Raw genomic sequence first — 27,695 nt, forward strand, 5'->3', positions numbered from 1 at the left:
TCGTTGCAGTACCTGACCTGCTTGAAGACATCCAGATCGCTGACAGATAAGTTGTCTTTCGATGTGGGACTTCAGGAGGACTCGACAGGTATGCTGAATTTACGGCTATCACTTCAGGGAACTTCAAATTCATTTTTTTCCCCTTTAACTCACTTTGTCCCTAGAGTAGTTCTTTCAGGTACATGTCTGTGTTGGGCATAGTAAAATGTAATATATGAAAGAAGCATGATGCAAGATGCAGTGTTATAGTTTTCAAAGCAGCATGTGATGTTCAGAACACCGTTCACATCACTCAAGGCTTGTTATTGATTTATTTAGTCAGAGTAACAATGAAAGGTGATTGAAGCAAATGTGTTGTTGTAATGTATTTTCCTCTACATATTGAGCTGTGTGTGTGTTTCTTTATGACCTCCTACAGGTGAGGCTTGTTGGTGGACTATCCACCCCGCCTCTAAGCAAAGATCCGAGGGGGAGAAAGTTCGGATTGGTGACGACCTCATACTCGTCAGTGTATCATCTGAGCGCTATCTTGTGAGTACACATGACAAAATGCGGCAAATGTGTATTTGACAGGAGTGTTCTTGTGCAGCAAGCTGAAGGCCTGTGTAGTAGGGCGTTGTAATCAGATATCTACTATGACTGACGACTAAGCCAATAATGATGCTTTAAAGGTGATAATCATAGTGCTGGGAAAGAGAACTAACAGAGACCTAGAGAGGACTCCCAAAAATAAAAAAAGAAATGCTAGAAGTGTTTAATGATATATACAGTACAGTCATCTATGCTTAGGAGTCCAGGAGTTGGCCTTGCTTTCTCTGGGTCGGTAAGATTGCCCTCCCTCTCCTCCTGTCACTCTGATGTAACAGAACTGGCAGTTAGCACTGTTCTCCCAGTGCCTTAATCTGTCAGATGACATTACGTTAGTGGCAATTTGAAAAAATGCAGTGACTGGCTTTACATGTGTCGGAGGAAGCTTGTGCTGACCTTTACCCTTCTATTGCTGGTAGTATCATTTTAGAGAAAATGCCAAAAATATAAAAAAAAGAAATGAAATAATGACATACAACAATGATCCAAAACATTATGATTCACGTATTAAGTGAATAACTTGATTGTATCCCAACAGTGGTGCATGTCAGGGTCTAGGATATGTTAGATGGTAAGTGAACAGTTGAGTCTCAATGGTGACATTTGAATGTGGGAGAAATGGGAGGCATGAAGACCTGAATGACTTTGACAAGGGCCGAACTGTTATGGCCAGACAGCTGAGTCAGAGCATCTCCGATATGGCAGGTTTTGTTAGATTCTCCCACAGTGGTGAGTACTAAGGTGGTCCAAGGAGGGACAATGGTGCTGGTGTTGGGCGACCAAGTCTCATTGATACGCAAGGGCAATGAACGCAATACTGTCTGGTCTGTTACATTGCACACATTGCTCAGGAATATTTTGAGGAAAGAGGTGTTGACCTCGCCTCCTAATTCCCCAGATCTCAGTCCAGTCGAGCATCTGTGGGATATGCTGGAACAACTCATCCAGTCCGCAGCAGGTCGATCTTATGATTTACAGGGCTTAAAGGATCTGCTGCTAACGATCTGGTGACAGACACCACTAGGCACTTCTGTTTTGGCAGAACACTGAGGACTAACAGCATATTAGACAGGTATATACGTCATGGTTTCTCACAGGTACCTATAGCTTAATTCCAGAGCAATGCCACTATAACAACAGAAAACATCTGTTTTTTTAGCATCTGTATACTTTCACATGGTTTTGGAAGTAATTTATTGAGGGCACTAGTGGTGGTCTGGTGCTACTTGAGCAGGGGGTGCTGTTGGCATGCGAGATGCCTTTGGATTCAGAATATAAAGATATAAAACTCTGAAGGAGCTCACAAGTAATTGTGTTGACAGTTACAACTTTTTAAATAAGAGCTAATGGACTGATTTAGTCACTCAGGCACAGAACTGGGTTAATCTATTTGTGAGAAAATGTTTAGGAGAGCCAGACGTCCTGTGATTGACAAATAGAATGTTTGTTTAAATGTGTGTAGCGTTTGTAGGCCTGGTTGTATTTGTTTGAAACATGTCATACAGGTCTGTTTTACTTTGCTTCATTCCGCTTACAATTTTGCATTTGTCAAATATGATGTTGTAGACTCTGTATTTTCTCAAAGTCACATTTTGCATTGGTAAACTGTGCTGTGTTTGTCTTTAAATAGAGTTTACAGCCCTAATTCCAGTTGGAGAAATGTATAGAAAAACAGACATCACCGATTTGCAAATGCTTCTTTATCTGTTTTCAACTACAAAGATGATATATTTGTTTCATCTAATTAAATGTACAACCCCAATTCCAATGAAGTTGGGATGTTGTGTAAAACATAAATAAAAACAGAATACGATGATTTGCAAATCCTTTTCAACTTATATTCAATTCAATACACTACAAAGACAAGATATTTAATGTTCAAACAGATAAACTTTCTTGTTTTTTGCAAATATTCACTCATTTTGAATTTGATGCCTGCAACATGTTTCAAAGAAGTTGGGACAGGGGCAACAAAAGACTGGAAAAGTTGAGGAAGTTTAAGAACGTTTCTCAACGTGCAATTGCAAGGAATTTAGGGATTTCATCATCTACAGTCCATAATATCATCAAAAGATCCAGAGAATCTGGAGAAATCTCTGCAAGTAAGCGGCAAAGCAGAAAACCAACACTGAATGCCCGTGACCTTCGATCCCTCAGTCGGCACTGCATTAAAAACCGACATCATTCTGTAACGGATATTACCACATGGGCTCAGGAACACTTCAGAAAACCACTGTCAGTGAACACAGTTCGTCCCTCCATCTACAAGTGCAAGTTAAAATTCTGCCATGCAAAGCAAAAGCCACATATCAACAACACCCAGAAACGCCGCCGGCTTCTCTGGGCCCGAGCTCATCTGAGATAGTCTGACGCAAAGTGGAAAAGTGTCCTGTGGTCTGACGAGTCCACGTTTCAGATTGTTTTTGGAAATCATGGATGTCCGGACAACGGAGACGCCGGACTGTTGAGCAACTGAAGCTGTACATCAAGCAAGAATGGGAAAGAATTCCACCTACAAAGCTTGAACAATTAGTGTCTTCAGTTCCCAAACACTTATTGAGTGTTGTTAAAAGGAAACTTCTTTGGAACGTGTTGCAGACATCAAATTCAAAATGAGTGAATATTTGCAAAAAACAATAAAGTTTATCCATTTGAACATTAAATATCTTGTGTTTGTAGTGTATTCAATTGAATATTGGTTGAGAAGGATTTGCAAATCATCGTATTCTGTTTTTATTTATGTTTTACACAATGTCCCAACTTCATTGGAATTGGGGTTTTATGACTTTCTGACCTCGGTGTTTCCACTGTTATCACCTTTCCTTTTAATGATGCTCAGTAACCATTTGGGAACTCAGGACACCAGTTGATGTAGTTTTTCTTGCTTGATATAACACTTCAGCTGTTCAACAGCTCGGGGTCTCTGTTGTTATGTATTGTGTTGCTGAGGATACCACATGTTTTCAAAGTGCGACAGTTCTGGACTGCAGGCAGGCCAGTCTAGCACCTGCATTCTCTTACTACAAAGCCATGCTGTTGTAGCACATGCAGACTGTGGCTTGGCATTATCTTGCTGAAAAAAGCAGGGGTGCCCTGAGAAAAACATTGTCTGGATGGCAGCTTATATTGCAAAATGTGTGTGTACTCCTCAGCGTTTATGGTGCTTTTACACATTTGCAAGTTACCCATTCCATTGGCATTAACACACCCCCATACCATGACAGACGCTGGTTTTAGAACTTTGCGTAACAATCTGGATGGTACTTGTCCTTTATGGCCTTGTGTGGAACACAACTTCACAACTATTTAATGGCATTTCTGATGTTGATGGCTTCTGCTTTGCATAGTAAGATCTTAACTCTACTTTGCATATGTAGATACAATGATGAATCGTGTTTACTGACAAGCGTTTTGAAAAGTTGTCCTAAGGCCTTGTGGCTATTACAGAAGCATGTTAGATTTTAATGCAGCACTGTAAAAAGAATCTACGCACAGAGATCTGGATTCTCAGAATCAATTAAGAATGTTACGGCTGTAAACTATTTGCAGTTGTGCACTGAGAAACATGCTCCTTTCATATCAAATCTTGATAGCATCACCTGTTACTTATTCACCTGTTTACCTGTGGAAATTTCCAAAACAGTTGTTTTGGTTCATTTTACAAATTTCCAAGTCTTACATTAATGCTAAGATTAGCATAAAACATAGATGTGTGGCATCTGACTGTATTTTTTTTTTCTTCTTTTTCTTTTTTATTTAGGGAAGGGGAGGCAGTATATTTGATAATCCTAAAATATCTTGCCATTCTTCTGGTTCTTCCATTAATGTCTTAATCATGAAAGTCCACAATTAGAGCGTTTAATTTTAGTCGTCTCTCTGCTGCCTAAGCAGGATTAGTCAGCAGATGAGTATTGTGCTGAAAGAGATGTGTGTTTGCCTCCAGTGTCCTCTAAGTGATCTGCCAAATCAGTGGCCTTCTCATAAATATGCAGTGGCTGGAATGTCACTATAAATTAATAATCACAATAACAGTATTAGTTATAAATATTCATAATTCTTCTTATGATGGTCTGCTGTAGGCGCCTTACATATTTCGCCTATATTTTCTTAACAAACATTCCACAAACTTTTCTGGGTACATCCTGTATCACAGTATTTTTGCAGGTTATGCAGTTATTACACACTGATTATTATTACACACAGTCTCTCTATAATAGGTCTAAACCCATCTTTTTATGATCTTTGTAGTTGTTCAGTGTCCTGTCAGTACTGAACATACACGCAGTATAATGTGTCATTTGTCCTGATATCATTAACGTGGTCATATTATCCACCACTGATGCAAAGGTCGTACCACACGTTGCTGTGTCTTTCCTCCATTCATGGCGTCTTGTGTGAAGTGCTCAGTTTAACCCACCCCAGGTGCACACACGCATTCCCTCACTGCCCTACTGCTGCTGTAATGTGCTCTATTCAGACCTTGGCAGCTTTAGCACTCTCTGGCTTCCAGAAGCTTCCACCATATGCTCATGCTCAGGCTGGGGTTCAGCTCAGGCAGGGGGCCTGCTGCAAAATAAGTGTCTAACATCAGTGCCTTTTTTATGTGCTTATCCAGCCCCACTATAGAAAACTGGACTTTTAGGACTAGGTCTCCTAGAATGGCCAGTGTCATTTAGGAAATAGCAATACATTTGGGCTGGATTTGATGACATCAATGACATTTAGAGATAATAAGACATGTATGATGTAAGTTTGAATATAATATAATATAATATAATATAATATAATGTCATATACAGTGCATCCGGAAAGTATTCACAGCGCTTCACTTTTTCCACATTTTGTTTTGTTACAGCCTTATTCCAAATTGAATTATATTAATCTTTTTCCTCTAAATTCTACACAAAATACCCCATTGTGACCATGTGAAAAACGTTTTCTCGAGAGTTTTGAAAATTTATTAAAATTAAAAAACAAAGAAATCATATTTACATAAGTATTCACAGCCTTTGCTTAATACTTTGTAGAACCACCTTTGGCAGCAACTACAGCCTCAAGTCTTTTTGAATATGATGCCACAAGCTTGGCACACCTATCTTTAGGCAGTTTTGCCCATTCTTCTTTGCAGTACCTCTGAAGCTCCATCAGGTTGGATGGGAGACGTCTGTGCACAGCCATTTTCAGATCTCTCCAGAGATGTTCAATCGGATTCAAGTCTGGGCTCTGGCTGGGCCACTCCAGGACATTCACAGAGTGGTCCTGAAGCCACTGCTTTGAGATCTTGGCTGTGTGCTTCGGATCGTTGTCCTGCTGAAAAATGAACCGTCGCCCCAGTCTGAGGTCAAGAGCGCTCTGGAGCAGGTTTTTATCCAGGATGTCTCTGTACATTGCGGCATTCATCTTTCCCTCTATCCTGACTAGTCTGCCAGTTCCTGCTGCTGAGAAACATCCCCATAGCATGATGCTGCCACCACCATGCTTGACTGTAGGGATGGTATTGGCCTCGTGATGAGCAGTGCCTGGTTTCCTCCAAACATGACGCCTGGCATTCACACCAAAGAGTTCAATCTTTGTCTCATCAGACCAGAGAATTTTGTTTCTCATGGTCTGAGAGTCCTTCAGGTGCCTTTTTGCAAATTCCAGACGGGCTGCCTTGTGCCTTTTACTAAGGAGTGGCTTTCGCCTGGCCACTCTGCCATACAGGCCTGATTGGTGGATTGCTGCAGAGATGGTTGTCCTTCTGCAAGGTTCTCCTCTCTCCACGGAGGAACGCTGGAGCTCTGACAGAGTGATCATTGGGTTCTTGGTCACCTCCCTGACCAAGGCCCTTCTCCCCCGATCGCTCAATTTAGACGGCCGGCCAGCTCTAGGAAGAGTCCTGGTGGTTCCGAACTTCTTCCATTTACGAATGATGGAGGCCACTGTGCTCATTGGGACCTTCAACGCAGCAGTAATTTTTCTGTATCCTTCCCCAGATTTGTGCCTCGAGACAATTTTGTCTCGGAGGTCTACAGACAATTCCTTTGACTTCATGCTTGGTGTTTGCGCTCTGACATGCAGTCAACTGTGGGACCTTATATAGACAGGTGTGTGCCTTTCCAAATCATGTCCAATCAACCACAGGTGGACTCCATTTAAGCTGTAGAAACATCTCAAGGATGATCAGTGGAAACAGGATGCACCTGAGCTCAATTTTGAGCTTCATGGCAAAGGCTGTGAATACTTATGTAAATATGATTTCTTTGTTTTTTAATTTTAATACATTTTCAAAACTCTCGAGAAAACTTTTTTCACATGGTCACAATGGGGTATTTTGTGTAGAATTTTGAGGAAAAAGATTAATATAATTAAATTTGGAATAAGGCTGTAACAAAACAAAATGTGGAAAAAGTGAAGCGCTGTGAATACTTTCCGGATGCACTGTATATTTATCTAATAAATATACTTTTTTGTGAATGACAGAAACTCATTTGAGTCAAAGGGTGGGTGCATCACCAAGAGTCAAGTCAAGTCAAGAGGCTTTTATTGTCATTCCATCTATGTACAATTACACAGTGGAGTGAAATTACGTTCCTCCAGGAACAACACGGTGCAACAAGGAACAAAAAGTACAAAGTGCAAACGTGCAGTCATAGTGTGCAAACAAAAAATTAATCTAGAAACAAAAAATTAATCTAGGTTCTCTGTGATGTGGACACCAAGGAACTTCGTGCTCCTGAAGATTTCCACAGCAGAGCCAGTGATATTCAGTGGGGGGTGGTCACCCCGCACTCTTCGGAAGTCAACAACCATCTCCTTAGTTTTGTCTACATTCAGAGACAGGTCGTTGGCTCCGCACCAGTCAATTAGCCGCTGCACCTCCTCTCTGTATGCTGACTTGTCGTTCTTGCTGATCAGACCCACCAGTCGTGTCATCAGCGAACTTGATGATGTGGTTTGAGCTGTGCTTTGCAGTACAGTCATGAGTCAGTAGAGTGAACAGCAGTGGACTGACTACACAGCCCTGAGGGGCACTGGTGCTCAGTTTGGTGGCGCTGGAGATGTTATTTCCTATCCTTACTAACTGAGGTCTCTCAGTTAAATCCAGGATCCAGTTACAGAGGGAGGCATTCAGGCCCAGCAGGCTCAGTTTTCCAATCAGCTGCTGAGGAATGATGGTGTTGAATGTTGAACTGAAGTCTATGAACAGCATTCTGACATAGGTGTCTTTATTGTCCAGGTGGGTGAGAGCCACGTGGAGTGTGGTGGAGATGGCATCCTCTGTTGAGCGATTGGGGCGATATGCAAATTGCAGTGGGTCCAGTGAAGGAGGAAGCTGACATGTTAAGCATGTCTGGAACGGAGGCATCACTGTCACAAGCAGGTGGAGGTGACTTATAGTTGGTGATGGCCTGGATGCCCTGCCACATGCGCCGTGTGTCAGCAGTGTTTTGAAAATGGTCATGGATTTTCTTTGAGTAGGCATGCTTAGCCTCTTTGATGGCCCGGGAGAGCTTGGCTCCTGCCACCCTGAGGCTTGCCTTGTCCCTTGACTTGAAAGCCTTGTTGCGGGTTCTTAGCAGCATTCGCACCTCTGCAGTCATCCATGGTTTCTGGTTGGGGTGATTTGTGACGGGTTTGGAGACAGTAACATCATCAATGCACTTACTGATGTAGCCAGTCACTGATTATGTGTACTCCTCCAGGTTGATGGAGTCACCGATAGTTGCTGCTACTCTGAACATCTCCCAGTCAGTGTGCTCAAAACAGTCCTGAAGAGCAGAGATCGCTCCTTGTGGCCAGGTTCTCACTTACTTCTGGTCTGGTTTGGCACGTCTGATGAGCGGTCTGTACGCTGGGATGAGCATCACAGACATGTGGTCGGAGTAGCCGTAGTGGGGCCAGGGCTCAGCCCTGGACGCGCCGGAGATGTTTGTATAAACTTCTGACTTCAGATTGGCATGGTTGAAATCACCAGCAACAATAAAGAGATCATCATCAAATCATCATAACAAACATAGCTTATGTCTGTCATCAAGAGTAGCCATAACTAATTTAGGAAATCTTTGTATTAGACTATTAATGCACATGATTAACTGAGTTGGCTGCTTCATCCCAACATAAATACTACACCAGGAAGGTAACACTTTCTTTCATAGTCCCTTAAGTTCTTGATATTAACCAGGTAACTATGAGGTACTTCCAAAGTACTAGGTAATTACTTCCAAAATTCCAAAATACTAAATAATTCCTGGCATGGTGGTAATTTCAAAGGCAATTGAAATGAAATACCATACAGGTTCTTGGTGTTTACTGGATAAATGTGTGGTACAAGCTGCAAAGTGCTGTGTAAGATAAAATGATGGTAATTACCAAGACAGTCTTACTAAATAACTCAAGTTTATGCAACAAAGGACAGTATGACATAACGCTATAGAGGAACAAGGTAGTAAGTAGAAATGTACACACAATTTTCATTGCAATATCATGTTTAATATCTTTGACTTAGTAAGGATGTGTTGCCATGGTGACTGACATTCCACATCTGTTCTCTTACAGCACCTGTCCATTTCCAATGGCAACATCCAGGTGGATGCTTCCTTCATGCAAACCCTGTGGAACGTCCACCCTACCTGTTCAGGCAGTAATGTGGAGGAAGGTACAGTATATTCATATTTTTTTTCTTTTAGAAGCCTGAATATGTTGGACAAACTCCAGCTGAAATCACCCACTTAAAAGTCTCCTCACTTGTCCTGTAGGATATCTCCTTGGCGGTCATGTGATGCGCTTGTTCCATGGCCATGATGAGGTTTTGACCATACCAGGCTCAGATCAGAGTGAGGAGCAGCAGAGGTGAGATTTTACACAGGACTGCTTGTAGTGTCGAAAAAAGCTTGCATCATTTTCTGTGGAACAAAATAAGAAATGGTGTTGCCATTTTTTTCATCCTATTGTTACTAGTTCATTTTGCAGTTTGTCTGCTCCACTGGAATACGATATTCCAAGATATATTAAAGCGCGTGTCAGAAGATGAGTATTGTAATCATAATTATCATTCATAATGATCATAGTGATCAAACAGATATAATGTGCCGTCTCCTCCAGGGTCCTGTAAGTGATCTGCTAATTCAAAGGCTTCCTCACAAGTGTGCAGGCAATGAACATACTCTCTTAATCACAATGACAGTATCAGTTATGGGGTTGTAGGCCAAATTATCTAGTTTGTTAATTTTTGAAATAAAAAGAAATGAGCTCGACCCTGCAGGAAATTGTACTGCATTATTAATTTATATTTCATCAACTTATAATAGAGTAGTGCAAAAGTTTGGATGCTAAGTTAGTTTGTTAGTTTCACAGCTTGCAAACACTTCTTGTAGCCAGTTAGGTGTCTTTCTCTTCTTTTGTAATCAGGTTTCACCTTCTCTTCCTTTTCAGAATGCTTAGCTTTGTGACTTACTTGGGCCATTTTGCATGCACAGCTTGTTTAAGACGTACCAACAATGTTGATTTTCAATAAAGTTTAGGTCAGGTGATTGTGAGGGCCATTCTAGAAACTTCAGTCCATGTTTGTTGGAGTAGTTCATGGTGAATTTTGAGATATATCAAATAGATTTTTTTTTCTCTAAACATACCTGTGATGGTCGTGGGCATTTTTCATCTAGTTTTACTTAATTTTTACTTCCTTTCTGCTGGTACTTTGCTGTTATATGGGGTTTTGTTTTGCCTTTTGTGGCCAGCATGCGAGCAGTTCTATCTCAGAGCTTTCTCAGTCTTTCTATATCTTCCCATGACTTCCACAGTTCTCTTATCTGTCATTTTTAATTTAAGTACAGTGGAAATTATGAGCTAGAATTTTTTAGAGCCTTCCTCTGCTTTGTAGGCATCAATTAACCATTAACAATTAACCACTAACAATTTTAGATCCTCTAGTCGGCTGCCTACAGAGGAGTGTAAGTTTGGAAGCGTCAGAGAATTTATTAAGCTCTGGAATTTTCAGCTGACAGCTCTTGTCCTGGCGTGTTAATTCTGAGATTTTCTAACTAGAGGGGTGTCCAAGTGTTTTTGAAATCATAATTCTAAAGAACTGGTAATATTTCATTTTGATGGTGTGGATGATAAATAGATTATCTTTTGGGTTCCTTAACCCTAAATACCCACTTTAACTCTCTAACCACACTAATCTAACCTCAACAGTACAAAATCTGAACTGAAGACTAAATGTCCATACAGCATTTATTTAATTCCCAGTTAAAGTGGTACAGTTATTCATTTTTAGCACAATAATACAAAGAAGTGTAATAGCTAAATTACTACATAGTATATCAGATTTATCAGTATTTAGTGTGCCCACTTTTTGCCATCCCCCAGCAGCTCTTTGCTGGATTAGGAAATTTCTGTAACAGTTTTTTGACAGATACACATCCTTTCAGACCCATGCTGTTGAGCTGTCTTTTCACAATAGAAGTTTGGACAGAAACACCTGTGGATTTTTTCAGATTTGAAGCAAGAGTGGAGCTTGAATTTATTCTCCTCTCAAATCTTTGAAGTACTGTTTATGTAATTATTACAGTTTTGATGATCTGCAAGGTTTTGCATTATCGTTAGAAGTGTGGTTTTCTCTATATCTGTATTAATTCTGTAAACTCCTTTTAGAAATTCCTGTTTGTTCACTTATTTTCCTTTGACTATCTTAGCTTATATCTAATTCTGTTCAGGAAAATGAATAACCTGCAATTAATAACCTTTTTGACAGGAAATTTTCCATACCATTCCATTTACCATTTTTTGTAACAGGTCAACTAATGATGTACATCATGTTCAGACATCCTGCATTGTGTAAAAGTGTCCTACTCTAAATGAAGGATATGTTAAAGAATGAATGAATAGGGAAGTAATACATCCTCTGGCAATTTCTTTTTCCTTTCTATAACTGTAACTTAGTCAAAAGCTTCATTCCACATTACAGTACTCATTGGTTTCCAGTGTATTTTTTAAGTGCATGCCCCCAGTGATGAGCCATCAGCGAGGACAGGAGGAGAGCAGTGGCTGTTAGGAGATCTGTAGACATGCTACTGTGTATGTGTGTGTGGCCCAGCCTGGCTGAACTGGGTCGAGGCCACAGCAGATGCAGAACCTCCCTCGAGCCACTGAAGATCTGATAGGACTCGCCATCTTCCTCCTAGTCGCCGGGGCCTATTTTTAGCAGAGGCGTGTGACGCACAGTCTGCGAGATTAGACGCTGGTTGCCAGCTTTGGCTTGAGCCGCTTTTGTTGGCCCTTTGAAATTCAATCGAGGGTTTGTTTGGGTAAGCGCCTTCCACATTTTTTGCAAGGTCTCCATATGTGTCATCAAGAGAGGCATGCCAAGGGGATTTCAGTTTATTTGGCAACCCATCCACCCATATCAGTGATGGAGCATGCCTGTTGCATGCTAACTCATATGTGTGTGTGTGTGTTAATATGATTTTAGGGCAAGATGTCCTGACTATGTAGGAAGAAAAATGAGTAGCCTACAAAGCTCTTCATATGCTTCCCTTTTTGTAGCCTCAAAAGGGTAACACCATTGGCTACCATGGTTATGGTTAAGGTTAGAAAATTCTTGTCACGTTTAGGTACTTGCATACAGTATTATGCAAAAGTCAGAGACCAACTTTTAGTCATTTAATTTCCGGTTAAATTGGGTATTAAGTACAAGTTATCCACTTTTTATGCTCTTTAGATTTTCTGATTAGATATAAGCTCATAAGGTAAGATAATGTGCATAAATAAGGGCAAAGTCAAAGGAAAGTAAGTAAACAACACTGGAGTTTCCAAAACTAAAAAAAACTAAAACTAAAAAGATATGGACAAAAGGGGACTCCTAACAACAGTGCACAACCTGGTAGAGCCCCAAAACTGTTACCATCAGATAAACACTACTTAATGCTGTCATTGTTGGGAGATAATCAAGCTCTGCTCTTACTTTTGATCTGGAAAGATCCTTGGTGTTTCTGTCCATCCTTCCACTGTGAGAAGACAACTGAATACTATGAGTCTGAAAGGATGCGAAGCTGTCAAGAGGCTTTTACTGTGAAAAAAGGAAATAGATGAAAGCAGAGACACTCTGCATATTCAACAAACAACATGTTGATGTTTGCAGAACCATGGATTGACCATCCCAATCCCCCAATCCTCACCATCACTGAATATGTTTGGGATTACTTGGATTGTGAGAAGCAGAAAATAAAACCAACTACTAAGACTGAATTGTGGAGGTGTGGAAAAATATCTGCAGATTAATGCAATCTTGCGATTAATCTGCAAACTTAATTAAAAAAATAATGAAGAATTAGAGTTCAAATATTTATAAGGGTTATGTAATGATCTTTTTAAATCCAAGACATTAATTGAGATAGTATCATCTAAATATATACAAAATCATCATGCTTTCTACTGCAAGGTAAAACAATAATAAAAAGTGTTTCAAAGTGAAGTTAAACGATTTAAATTCTGAAATTAAAAAAATGCTGTAACACATTTTCATAACACAGAAAAAGATTTTAGTCTGTAGGCAAACGTTTTTGTTTTTAATGAAAATCTGTTGAAAGCTGTATTTGCTAGTCATATACTGGCTAGTGTTTTTGAGTTATGCTCAGTGAGCTAAAATGGTCACTACCAAAACAGTCACTAATGAAACATCTGGTTTTGATACTGTTATGATTGTTTTGGTTTTTGACCATTCCAAAATTTTGGGATGTTCAATTTATTTTAATAAAATGAACATATTTGAGGTATAGGGTCACTCAAAGCAATAGGACTTTAGTCTAAAATCCAAATCAGGTACAAGTCCAAAATGGATTTTGAACTTTGTTTGTACCTGTAATACAGACTGCCCAGCGATTTTCAGGCAGGTAAATAAAGTCATTGGCCTGCACCAGGCCATTAATCTTCAGAACCAGTTTTGAACAGAATATCTGGACTATCAGAATATGTGTTCTGTATTGATCAAACTTAGAGAACAATGTTACTGCATTTTGCCCCAAGCCACCACAAGCCCCTCACAGCTTCAAATTAGCTGATTCGGGGTCTTCATGCTGAGATCATAAGTGGCTGCATTTGCATATTACTGCAGTATTTATTACTGAGGCCTTATTAGTGCTACAGGCTTTAAGACAAAAAGAAAGTGTTACTATGGTTGTGTTTTCATCCTATTTTTTTTAGAATAGTGAACTACGAGACGGGCAAGGTAGGAGCCAAGGCCAGGTCTCTATGGAGGTTGGAGCCTCTACGGATCAGGTTTGTTTCTCTCATTGAGTTAATGTGCTGCCTGAAGTAAAATGTATATCTCAGTAGGCCTGGGTGATATTTAAAAATAATTAGCACAGTGTTTTCTAGTAAAAAAATAATTATTACTGATTATTTCTACAAATTTTATTCAGTAAATTACACAGTGGAATTAACTGTACTGCACACTTTTAAAGGCCTCGTAACTCTTTAACTGTTTTAATAATAAAAGCAAACAAAACATTATATGTGTGTGTGTGTGTATATATATATATATATATATATATATATATATATATATATATATATATAAATTTTTTATATTTAATATTAATTATTACTGTTATCATCCTGTTTCCCTGTCGTAGTTGGGGTTCAGAAGAACTTACTTTTAATGTTAGAGCTAGCTACTCTAGGGTAATATATCCAGTCACTGCAGTGAGTCACACTGACGAAAGCTAAAATTAAAAAGCATGTTGGCATTTATTTTTGGTTTCATGCATTCAAGCTGTACTTAACATAAAGTAGTGTTTAAAGTAGTAAAATATAAGTATAAAAAGGAGGAGATCTGTGCAGTTGGCCACAATCAACCTCAATAAACTCATATGGTAAAATAACCTCAATAAATACTACTTTACATTGAAATAGGAGACATTAATTCTTAAACAGCCTCCAAAAACACTCCTATACACTGAAATAGGAGATATAACTCCATACACAATCTCAATAAACTCTTCTGTATGCTATAATAGGAGACGTTACTCCATAATCTAAATAAACACTGAAATAGCACTTATTGGTCCATAAACAACCCCAATAAACAATCCTGTACACTACAACGTTTAAAGTAAATGTTGAAATGTTTTATTTTTGCTTTAGAGTTTTACTTTTAAGTTTACGTTTTACAATAACATGTACAGAGTTGTGTATCAAAGCACATCATTTAAATGTGCTTCATTCACCTGCTTAAAAGTTTCTGGCTCTGCCCTTGAGCTTATACCCCATCAATTAGCCATGTACATGCTTAAATTATTACATAGTAAAAAAATTTAAAAGTTAAAAGAGCTACCCGTTAATTTATAGTGGTAGAAGTTCACAGTGCCACACTTTCATCAAACCACATTAATCTCAAACAGACTCCCTTATGTGGTCTCTGACAGTGCATGCCATGCCATGAGTATGGACAAAAGCACAGACATCATTCAGAAGCAAACTTCAGACACCAAGTATGACTGTGTTGTTTATATTTAAGTTAAGGAGGCAGTGTTATACATTAAAATTTTCGTCCAAGCTATTCCTTCTGATATCTGCATGTTTTTGTGCATGTGTGTATGTTCAGTTGGTGTGGCAGTCACATCCGCTGGGGCCAGCCATTCCGCCTGCGTCATCTCACCACTGGTCATTACCTGGCCCTGACAGAGGACAGAGGGCTGGTGCTGCAGGACCGGGAGAAATCGGACACCGCCTCCACAGCCTTGTGCTTCCGAGCCTCCAAGGTTCATTGAAGCTGTTTTTTTTTCCTAGAAATACACTGTAAGCTTCATAACTATGTTATATGATTGCTACGGCCCTGTTAACATACGTCTGAAGTGATCTGATCATAAGTGGACAGCGAGACTTATAGCCATCTACTCCTGGTGTTTCTATGCGTCTCAGGTGTTTCTCTACTGAGTGCGTATGTTTACTACATTAGTTGTTTAGTAAATCAGTCTCTTTCTGCATTTGTTGTCAGATAAAATATACACTTGAGACCTTGTTCATTTCAGTCTACAGGCTGGAACAAATAGTTAAAAACAAGAAGCCATACAAAAGCTATGCATTCATCTCTGCTGTGCTGATGCATTACATTAAGGTGGTCTTTCATTCTAAAGCTTTAGTGTAACACTACAAATGTTGGGTCATGTAAGGGGTGAGTGATATGAACTCACATCATGACAGTATGATATCACACTATCATAAAAGTTAATACATTTATAATAGTAACTTCCTCAAAATAAGATAAAAAAAATAAAATAGCAGTTATTGTTGTTTTCTCTATTTTGCACTATAATGTTTGCTGTATCGGAGGCTGTTTTCACAATTAGTCTCAAATATATACGTGATGAAATGTATAATCCTATATATTATATTGCATGAAAATAGGGACATAATGTGTCACATTAAAAAATTTTGCACAGACCATGTGACAAAATCAAACACTTGAAAATGATATGAGTGTCTGGAAGGAGTCAAATAGTAAAGCAGGCAGATCATGCAGACAGTATGGCGTGAATGTGCATTAACAAAACCATGCTTTGATTCTGAATTCGCTTGTTTGGTGTAGACCATCAGCATCAAAAATGCTTTTCTATCAACGCTGAAATGAAACAGGGTTCACTTGAAAGCAGACTGAAACCTGTGCTTTTTGCCAGACCATGGTTCATTTTGTGCACACCTATATACAGGTGGAATGGTCACGCCAGACAAAGTTTGATTGGTCCACATCATACATGGTAGGTGTGAAATGCCTGATTTGTCCTGACTCTTTTTCTTCCACAGTTATGTTAAATCTGTTTTTCCAGATAACAAGTTTAACAAAGTAGTAGACATTAAAGCCATTACAAACTAAACATCTGTGCAGACACAGCACAGCTGGCAAAATTGAGTGTCTTGGTGATGCATGGTGCTTGTGGCAAGTGGCAAATAATAGACTTGCTGCCATGCTGTCGTTTCCTACACTGAATGTAGGAGCATCGGCAAGACACTTTCAGAAGTGCAAACTAAAATATCTAAAATGCGGTTTTGTTGATTTTATGAATTTTATTCAAACTTATTTCTTCAGGGAATGACTGTTCATAAAAAATGATTATTTTCATCATAATATTTATATCATAATAAACAAATTTCAAAGTTTTAAAACAAAGCATATACACTGATTTACATTACTAACTGAACAGATGGTTGATTTCATGTGCTAATTTCAAATTTCTGTAAACCAGGCAGGGAAGCCCATTGAAATAAGGAAATTCACAGAACATCATCTACTGTCACCCCTAAATAAATATAATGTTAAATTTTATCTCAGAATTTGTTGATATACAAATGATCTACTGTCTAATGAATCTACTTTTTTCAGTTTTTGACATACTTTGAAATTGCCTGTTGCCCTTTACATTGTGTGTAAATGAAGAATGGGCTAAGAGATATAACCCTAAAATTTCCATTGACTAACATTAAAAGTAAATAGGGTTAAAAGTTCCCATTTTGGAGATACGAGGTTTTGTTTTTCTGACAGCAGCGATATGCAAAAACATTTCTGAAATACATACAGGATCATTCTGGAACAGTGTTTCATTTGGTCTCGCCAGCTGTCATACTTGTTTATTACAGGCTAAAAAATTAAAACACTCTATTAAATGATTAACCAGTACAAAGACTTCTGTACAAAAGCATAAAAGTGAGTGTGGTGATGTACCTGCTTCTATAGAGTTTGAATATTTGGGGAGAAAACGTCAAATATACTGGACATTTAGACAGAGGAGCATAAGAAGAAACAGACATTTTATTCTCATTTGAATTTCATAAAGCTATTGTTGTCCACACAGTCTTGTCTTGAGAGACAAAAAACAAGCTTTGCATTTCTCCCATGTTTTTATCATTGTCTGACATGAAAACAGAATTGACATGAATTGACAGAAAACTGTCAATACTTATTGTCAATGTAATTAATTCCATAACTATATAATGTCATGTGATTGTCTAATTGTATACAGTTTAGATGAACAAAAGTATTAGGTCTAGACTGTGAAGGATTAATGAGCTGTTCACCTGGTGCAGGAGTATTATGGGTATTAGTGTGACTTATTATCTCACTGATGAGGATGTGTCCAAGAGGTTAATCAAACAGAAGCCTTTAAGTATTATTGCTCCATCTGCTCAGGTTATTAGTCTTGATTAAAATGGTTCTTAATAGGCCTTTTAAGCTGATCTATGCAGAGTAACCTTTCCACCTGGAGTCTATCAAACAGAAAGCAGTGCGTGTTATTTGGTATCAAATTATTGTGCTTTTGTTTGATTGCGTTTTTGTCCACAGGGAAAAGTGATCAGAGCATCTCAGCAATGATTCAGTGAAACTGCCTCTGAACATCCTTTAGTCAGTGGGTGTCTCATATGCAACTCCATCTCTCTCTCGCTGCCTGTCTTATGCCTGTGTCTATCTCAGGCTGCCTCCATTAGCCTGCTGTGTCCGACTCTTGTAATTATGAGTCATCTCAGAGAGGGAGGTCAGCCCTTCTGCAGTCCTTGACCGGCCTGCTAAGACTCAGCTCGACCCACACTGGCTCGGCATAATTAACCGTATAATCTGAATAAAGATGCTCTTAGTTTTGGTGGAACTTGTTGCATTATGTGATTGTTAAAGATTGTTATCAGGGAGAGTTTGATTATTACAGAAATCTAAAGTTCTTACTGTCATTTTTTTGCAGAATTGATTACTAAATACTTGGTTACATGAGTAACACTCACATTTGGTTTACATGATTTACAAAATTTCTTGCGTCAATGAGCTGCAAGTGAGAAAGAATGTCAAAGTACATCATAATTTTGTTACACTGCCAATAACTGTGACCTCTCTAGGAGTTTTGATAGTATTTGATAGAATAACATGAAGTAAATTCAGAAGTGAAGTCAACTAGAAATCAAAACTGGCCTTGTTAGTTCAATGGTCATATTAATCATATATATCATCATATAGTCATTTTAAACCCTGAGCGTCTTCAGAGTTTCGGCTGTACAGGACAAAATGAAATTAAAGAAATGGTTTCTTGAAAAATCTAATTTGCACAATTGTTCACTCAATCCCAGATGTAAACAGTCAGCCAAGACATTTTTGGTGTCCAAATTATGCTTCTTTAGTTTAGTACTGGAGCTACCAGGCTGACATTGCCTAACAAACAGTAGAATTGAATAGTCACCCAAATCGTTTCTGTAATTACATGCTTAAAACTTCTCTCGACGCACTTAAACTGCATCCATGTCTTCGGTAAGTTTGTGTAGACTTCTTGATGTGCTTTAGGGCACAGTTTGACTTAATACTATAATACTGAGAAGTAATACTAAATAAGATAAGATAAGATAAGATAAGATAAGATAAGATAATCCTTTATTAGTCCCACAGCGGGGAAATTCACAGTATTACAGCAGCAGCAGAGTAACAGGAGTAAGGCACTCAGTAGTAGAAACAGGAAACAGTGTAAACATTATCAACATTATAAATAATAAAAATTAAAGCTAAATCTCTAGACTATTTACAACAAAATAAGGATAATAATAAAATAAAATAAAATAAGAGTTGCATATAAATAATGCAATCCATTTTAGTAGTACACTGTTTTACCTCTGGTTTTGAAAGTTGTTACTGCAAACATGCGCCTCATGAGATTTGAGGCTGTGTGTCTCTAAAAGATGAATGTTAAAGTGACGTGTGTGATAACAGCGCCCCCATCTGGAGCAACTTCAGGCTGCTAGTTGAGAGTTCTAAAGCCAGTTACAGAGGACTTTAAAAAAACATAAAGTATTATATTTTCATAATATCATTACTTTTAATGTTTAATGTTATTTAGCACACTGTTTAAATTAAAATATTCCTTTAGTTCTGTCAGGTTTGTTTGCCAACAAGTCAATTATTGCTCTTGAAGCATTAGCAGCATTATTATGTTAATTCAAAATCATTAGTTTTTTTAGTAGTTTTCAGTTTTGCTTTCAGTTAGGCTCGCTTAAACTCATCAAGAAGTCAGGAATTTTAATTTCAGTAAATGACTAAATATCACGTTGTCATGCATTCAGCGAAGGAGCTCGACTTCATCTCCCAGAGTGCTAGGGGAGACCACGTGATCGATCACGTGCTAGGGGACTCCGTCTTTGAAAACTCCAACCCACCACGATTCACAGACGGATCATGTGGTTTCCCCACGCACCTATCAGCGCTCTCAGTCGCCTGATTATTGAACTCCTTTCACCTGATGTTCATCCTCTACTGATATTTAAGCAGGAATGAGGTTGAGAACTTTGCGAAGTGTTGTGTATTCAATCACTGAGCGTTCTCAAATTCTACAGTTTGGTGTATTTCGTGTATCGACCGTTGGATGACTTTACCCGTGTATGATTTGTGTTTTGCCCCTTTGGTACTGTTGCCCGTTTTTGGATTGTTTCGTGTTTGGATTATTGGACTGGACTTTTCATTGTGAGCTGTCTTTTACCCTTTGGACTGTGTGGACCATTAAAATCACCTCATCTTATCTGCCAGCATTTGCGAATCTGTCTGACCGTCACACACGTATTGCTGCCCCCTACTCCCCACCCCCACCCATTATTGAGAGAAGACACTTAGTTTTTGTGGTGTAGAATTAGCTAACTAGCCTACAAATGACATCTCCTAGTAACAGCAGCTTGTCTCAAAGAAGTCGTGATAGAATTGCAGATGATGCGACCAGATCACTGGCCCTAGCAGTGGACTGATAATAACCAATAACCATCATCAGGAAACAATGAATGAAGCAATGAAACAAATTAATCATTGTATCTGATGCTAAATGTAGTTTGATATCAGTTGTGTTATGATAAATGATGCTAATGTGGTCATTGCATCTTGCAGGAGAAGCTGGAATCAAGCCCGAAGCGCGATATTGAGGGGATGGGGGTGGCTGAGATTAAGTATGGGGACTCGCTTTGCTTCGTCATGCACATGGCCACAGGCTTGTGGCTCTCTTACCAGGCACCGGACGTCAAGTCAACCCGTTTGGGGCCTCTCAAGAGACGGGTGAGTCACTCCTATATACTGTTGTTTAGTGTGCTTTTCTCAGAGATAATCAGCTAACAGTAATTTTACTTTTTCACACTGAATTTCGCTTGTTTCAGAAGCTTGTGAAGCAGCCTAAACTGTTTAGTTCATTTTAAATGATTTGACAAACATAGGAGTAAATTCAGCCTTATGTAATTACATTGTAGGGTTACGAATGAACCTTCTCTCCTTGTCTCTGTCTCTCTCTCAGGCCTGCCTTCATGCAGAAGGACATATGGACGACGGTTTTACCCTCCAGCGCTGTCAACATGAAGAGTCACGTGCTGCCCGCATCATCCGCAACACTACCAGACTCTTCAGTCGTTTCATCAGGTATATAACTAGGCGACTTCACAGACCATCCTCATATTATTTGTTGCCAAAATCTCTAGTCATTCACCCTTCCACTTGTAGCTCCAGAAACAGTGCACTTGAAGTATTGGGTAGAATTCCTTTGAGTTGAGAGTCAAAATAAAGCAATAATTAATGTGGCCTTAAGTAGCTTATTTCTTTTACAACCCCAATTCCAATGAAGTTGGGACGTTGTGTAAAACAAATAAAAACAGAATACAATGATTTGCAAATAATTTTCAATGTATATTCAATTGAATGCACTACAAAGACAAGATATTTATTATTCAAACAGATAAACTTTGTTTTTTGCAAATATTCACTCATTTTGAATTTGATGCCTACAACACGTTTCAAAGCAGTTGGGACAGGGGCATGTTTACCACTGTGTTACATCCCCTTTCCTTTTAACAACACTCAGTAAGCATTTGGGAACTGAGGACACTAATTGTTGAAGCTTTGTAGGTGGAATTCTTTCCCATTCTTGCTTGATGTACAACTGCAGTTACTCAACAGTCCGGGGTCTCCGTTGTCGTATTTTTCGCTACATAACGTACCTGCACTCTTTTACTACAAAGCCACACTGTTGTAACACGTGCAGAATGTGGCTTGGCATTGTCTTGCTGAAATAAGCAAGGTCGTCCCTGAAAAAGACGTTGCTTGGATGGCAGCATATGTTGCTCCAAAACCTGTATGCACCTTTCAGTATTAATGGTGCCTTCACAGATGTGCACGTTACCCATGCCATGGACACTAACACACCCCTATACCATCAGAGATGCTGGCTTTTGAACTGATAACAATCCAGACAGTCCTTTTCCTCTTTGGCCTGGAGGACACGACGTCCATGATTTCCAAAAACAATCTGAAACGTGGACTCGTCAGACCACAGGACACTTTTCCACTTTGCGTCAGTCCATCTCAGATGAGCTCAGGCCCAGAGAGGCCGGCGGCGTTTCTGGGTGTTGTTGATATATGGCTTTCGCTTTGCATGGCAGAGTTTTAACTTGCACTTGTACACTGCTCAAAAAAATAAAGGGAACACTCAAATAACACATCCTAGATCTGAATGAATGAAATATTCTCATTGAATACTTTGTTCTGTACAAAGTTGAATGTGCTGACAACAAAATCACACAAAAATCATCAATGGAAATCTAATTTATTAACCAATGGAGGCCTGGAATTGGAGTCACACACAAAATCAAAGTGGAAAAACGCACTACAGGCTGATCCAACTTTGATGTGATGTCCTTAAAACAAGTCAAAATGAGGCTCAGTATTGTGTGTGGCCTCCACGTGCCAATATGACCTCCCTACAACACCTGGGCATGCTCCTGATGAGGTGGCGGATGGTCTCCTGAGGGATCTCCTCCCAGACCTGGACTAAAGCACCCGCCAACTCCTGGACAGTCTGTGGTGCAACGTGGCGTTGGTGGATGGAGCGAGACATGATGTCCCAGATGTGCTCAATCGGATTCGGGTCTGGGGAACGGGCGGGCCAGTCCATAGCTTCAATGCCTTCATCTTGCAGGAACTGCTGACACACTCCAGCCACATGAGGTCTAGCATTGTCCTGCATTAGGAGGAACCCAGGGCCAACCGCACCAGCATATGGTCTCACAAGGGGGCTGAGGATCTCATCTCGGTACCTAATGGCAGTCAGGCTACCTCTGGTGAGCACATGGAGGGCTGTGCGGCCCTCCAAAGAAATGCCACCCCACACCATTACTGACCCACTGCCAAACCAGTCATGCTGAAGGATGTTGCAGGCAGCAGATCACTCTCCAAGGCATCTCCAGACTCTGTCATGTCTGTCACATGTGCTCAGTGTGAGCCTGCTTTCATCTGTGAAGAGCACAGGGCGCCAGTGGCGAATTTGCCAATCCTGGCATTCTCTGGCAAATGCCAAGCCTCCTGCAGGGTGTTGGGCTGTGAGCACACCCCCCATCTGTGGACGTCGGGCCCTCATACCATCCTCATGGAGTCGGTTTCTAACTGTTTGTGCAGACACATGCACATTTGTGGCCTGCTGGAGATCATTTTGGAGGGCTCTGGCAGTGCTCCTCCTGTTCCTCCTTGCACAAAGGCGGAGGTAGTGGTCCTGCTGCTGGGTTGTTGCCCTCCTACGGCCTCCTCCACATCTCCTGGTGTACTGGCCTGTCTCCTGGTAGCGCCTCCAGCCTCTGGACACTACGTTGACAGACACAGCAAACCTTCTTGCCACAGCTCGCATTGATGTGCCATCCTGGATGAGCTGCACTACCTGAGCTACTTGTGTGGGTTGTAGAGTCCGTCGCATGCTACCACGAGTGTGAAAGCACCACCAACATTCAAAAGTGACCAAAACATCAGCCAGAAAGCATCGGTACTGAGAAGTGGTCTGTGGTCCCCACCTGCAGAACCACTCCTTTATTGAGTGTGTCTTGCTAATTGCCAATAATTTCCACCTGTTGTCTATTACATTTGCACAACAGCTGTGAAATTGATTGTCAATCAGTGTTACTTCCTAAGTGGACAGTTTGATTTCACAGAAATTTGATTTACTTGGAGTTATATTGTGTTGTTTAAGTGTTCCCTTTATTTTTTTGAGCAGTGTAGATGGAGCGACGAACTGTGTTCACTGACAGTGGTTTTCTGAAGTGTTCCTGAGCCCATGTGGTAATATCCGTTACAGAATGATGTCGGTTTTTAATGCAGTGCCGCCTGAGGGATCGAAGGTCACGGGTATTCAGTGTTGGTTTTCTGCTTTGCCGCTTACTTGCAGAGATTTCTCCAGATTCTCTGGATCTTTTGATGATATTATGGACTGTAGATGATGAAATCCCTAAATTCCTTGCAATTACATTTTGAGAAATGTTGTTCTTAAACTGTTGGATTATTTGCTCACGCAGTTGTTCACAAAGTGGTGAAACTCACCCCATCCTTGCTTGTAAACGACAGAGTCTTTCAGGGATGCTCCCTTTATACCCAATCATGACACTCACCTGTTTCCAATTAACCTGTGGAATGTTCCAAACAGATGTTTTTTGAGCATTCCTCAACTTTCCCAGTCTTTTGCAGCACTGTGCTATTTATGTGTTCAGTCTTTTGTTGCCCCTGTCCCAACTTCTTTGGAACGTGTTGCAGGCATCAAATTCAAAATGAGTGAATATTTGCAAAAAACAAGAAAGTTTATCAGTTTGAACTTTAAATATCTTGTCTTTGTAGTGTATTCAATTGAATATACGTTGAAAAGGATTTGCAAATCTTCGTATTCTGTTTTTATTTATGTTTTACACAACGTCCCAACTTCTTTGGAATTGGGGTTGTATAAAACATAATAAAATACACACATTTTTATAATCTAGATGAGTCATTATTTACAGTAACAGCATTAAACAGTTCTTCTGCCAGTAAATGTAGTTTCTTTAGGTTATGCTGTTGTTCCTCAGTAACCAAAGACAAAGACGTCAAGAACTTTGTCACCCATCATTCTATATTGCAGTCATTGTACAACTTTATTTTTTGTCATATGATAATACAAATATCACACTATAGCAGCATTTAGTGCACAGACCTTTGCCTTGTAAGTAGGTTTTGCCTGTGAAATTACTGTTAATTTTCATTAGTGCCTCTATGTAATTTTCAATGCTATGTAGCAGCTTACATTGCAGCTTGTCCCTTTCCCAAATTCATATGTTCTTTATTATGTACATTCACATTCTAAAGTCAGAGACAAACTTATATTGAATTAATTTCCAGTCAAAGTGACTATTACGTTCAGAAGATAATTCTGAGGAGACTGGATATAAGACAATCCACTTGCACAAAAGTGACAGAAGTCAAAGGAAAATAAAGGGAAAAAAGGAAATTTCCAAAACTGGAGTTCAGAACTGTCCATCTCAAAGTCCAGTCCACCCTAATTGAGACCAAGTCTCCTGGAAAGTGTGGAAGCTGTAATAAAGGCAAAGTGTGGACACACTGAATGCTGAAAATGTGCATATTATGTTTAGTTGTTGAATTTTCCGTTAAATATGTGTTTTTTTTTCAGTTGAATAATTGTTTAAATAGCTTGTACTGGATGGTCACATTCAGTTTATATAATAATAGCCCCATGTGACCGTGTCACTTGCAGGTTTTGTCATTACATTAAAGTGAGGTCATTTTGAACAGGATTACTTCTACTGAGGGAGCAAATTACACAAGATAATTCACTCCACAATTACTACTTGCCAGACTTGTAAAAACTAAGGACATTTGGATTAAAAGCATGAATCTCGCTGGCAATACATTTTATTACAGTACCTCCCCTGGTAAAACTATTCCAGCTCTAATATAACGTTACTGGAGCACTTCTGGTCACAAGGATGATCACTGCTGCATTGGCATGAATTCTTTGTGTTCTGGATATTGTTGTTTTTTTTTCAGTCAGCAAGTCAGAATGATTGTCAGTAGCATTTTCCTTTTTGCAAGGAAGTGAGGCGTATTTTATTAAAGAGGAAATGTATGTCATTAACATCATAATGGACATTTATATTTAGAGTGCATTAGGAAGAGTTGGGCTGTAGCCCTTGGGTTAGTGCCATTAAATCAGTGCACTGGGACTGAATCACAATATGAAGCATTGCTTTAGTAAGTTAGAGTGAGAACTCTAAAATTACTGTCTGGTTTCTCTGAAAATTTATAAAAGGATGATGCAATGAACAAAAGCATGTTTTACTGGAACCTTTTTAACTGCATACACAGTCTGTGTTTTATTTTACCCTGTGTTAGTTTGTGTAGTGTTAGGTTATGCTGCTGCTACACCTGTACTCATTGTGCTAAATATCCACTTATCTCTTTGTTGCAATGCAGCACTGTGTCCTACATACTTCACTACATACAGTGCTGTGAAAAAAGTCAGAGACCACCATTCATTTATTTAATGTTTTGTTTATAAAAAAAAAAAAAAAATCACAGCTGTTGAGCTGGGCTGGTCGAACGCACTGCAGGCAGATGCTGTGCTTATACACAAGGCCATCTATGGTGCAAAATGTTAGCATAATGTTTCTAACATCAGTGACAAAGTGGCTTCTGGTCTCACGCATTTGAACATCAGGTGAAATGGCTATAGGCTAAACAGCCTCAGACTAAACAGCACCTGGTACAGTGTGGCATTCGCAATACAGCTCTTAGACTAATGATGGTTCTGGGATCAAATGAAAGATAACAATATACTGCAACCACATCTTTCACTGTGCTATTTATGTGTTCTTTTATTTGTCAAGCATGAAATTCACTCTGTCACAGTGTTTGCTTCCACTTCTGCTTCAGAATTAGAGCCCATCTCATACATACCAGAAGAACAAGTGCGCAAATGCTTTGTATAAATTAAATAATTAAAGGTAAAGCAGAAGATTCTGTTACCACTGGCATGGTGGCAAGTTCGAATCAAATGAACCTACAATCTGACCTAAATTTATTATGTTGATGGGGCTTTTGCGAATGTTGGGTAAAGCTTCTCCAGCCTGACAACAGCTGGAAATAAAGAATAAGTTTATTATTGGTCAGAAAACGCTGTGAGATGTTTCAGTATGTAAAATATCATAATCATGACCATTCAGTTAGAACTCTAGAATTCAGTATGAATGTGATATTACAGCCCATTTATTACACACACGCAGACTAGCAGTAGCTCCTCTCTGTGTTTGTTCATTGAGAAACATCAGTAGATTTCCCTCAGGGGACAGTAGTGTTTGATACCCATTAAATACTTCTAAATCAAAGCCTTCAATCATTCCCTTTAGTGCTGAACTATTATTTAGTCGCCTTTTTCCTCCCTGTGCGTGTGTGTGTCTGTATGTTTTCACTCATGGTTTATTCAGAGAACAGGAGCGTCATGCCACGCTCAACCAATCCGGAATAAAAGAGCAGCAGAGCATGAATTCCACACACACAGACACACACACACACACACACACACTGCACTCTTCAGCCACCGTGCAAAAACACACATCTTTCTGCTTGCAGTGACATACACACATATCCAGTTATTTATAGTACATGAATCATGATCAGCTGTGCTTGGATGAGCATGGTCGTGGTTATGACTATGCTCACCGTGTGCTGTGCTTCTCTATTTATTTATTTATTTATTTTGTGCAATATTTCTTAATGAAGAATAACAACATTTTAGTACAGAACAGCAGTCAGCCAGTGATCATAAGCTCTGCTTTTCCCCAGTTGTTCTGTCAGACGTCAGTAGAACAGTTCTCATTTTTGTGCTACAGATAATTGTTCTCATAGTTCATATTAAAAGCATTATTATTATTCAAAATTTCCCTTCACTTTTCTGTCCATACAGTCCATTTATAGAAACTAAGCTGCAAATACAGCACGATTTGAATCCACTGCCTACATGATGTCACGAAAACTGATGCATTACCACATTTACCACCTATTCAGCCTGCTGTTTATTAATGTTGAAGTTATAAGGAGCGTACCTATTCAGACTAAATAAATAAAGCACAACACTGGACAGCCAATCAAAACAGAGATCGTATCTCGGTCATTTACATACAGTATATCAGTAAACAGTGATAAAGAGACGTTTGATACTGGTCATGTGAAAAGGAATTTTGACAGGTTTTATGCATAAACCCGCACGTACATTAAGTGGACCTCAGAGAGAAAAAGAAAAAAATGAGAAATGTATAATGGGAAGTATTCGTCCCTT

The 27,695-nt window shown here is 39.4% G+C and overlaps 1 protein-coding gene across 4 annotated transcripts in view; it reads left to right on the forward strand.

The window, feature by feature from the left end:
- LOC108430665 (ryanodine receptor 3-like) overlaps positions 1 to 27,695 on the forward strand; it is a 329,117-nt gene that overhangs the window by 96,427 nt on the left and 204,995 nt on the right. For all 4 annotated transcript variants that reach the window (XM_037541686.1, XM_037541687.1, XM_037541688.1 and 1 more), the window contains exons 6-13: positions 10 to 88; positions 419 to 531; positions 9,127 to 9,226; positions 9,327 to 9,420; positions 13,768 to 13,842; positions 15,170 to 15,326; positions 20,462 to 20,626; positions 20,859 to 20,980. In XM_037541686.1, coding sequence (XP_037397583.1) covers positions 10 to 88; positions 419 to 531; positions 9,127 to 9,226; positions 9,327 to 9,420; positions 13,768 to 13,842; positions 15,170 to 15,326; positions 20,462 to 20,626; positions 20,859 to 20,980 — 905 coding nt within the window. The remainder of the gene's footprint in view (positions 1 to 9; positions 89 to 418; positions 532 to 9,126; positions 9,227 to 9,326; positions 9,421 to 13,767; positions 13,843 to 15,169; positions 15,327 to 20,461; positions 20,627 to 20,858; positions 20,981 to 27,695) is intronic.

This window comes from Pygocentrus nattereri, chromosome 10 (genome assembly GCF_015220715.1).
Source record: "Pygocentrus nattereri isolate fPygNat1 chromosome 10, fPygNat1.pri, whole genome shotgun sequence".
Taxonomy (NCBI): domain Eukaryota; kingdom Metazoa; phylum Chordata; class Actinopteri; order Characiformes; family Serrasalmidae; genus Pygocentrus; species Pygocentrus nattereri.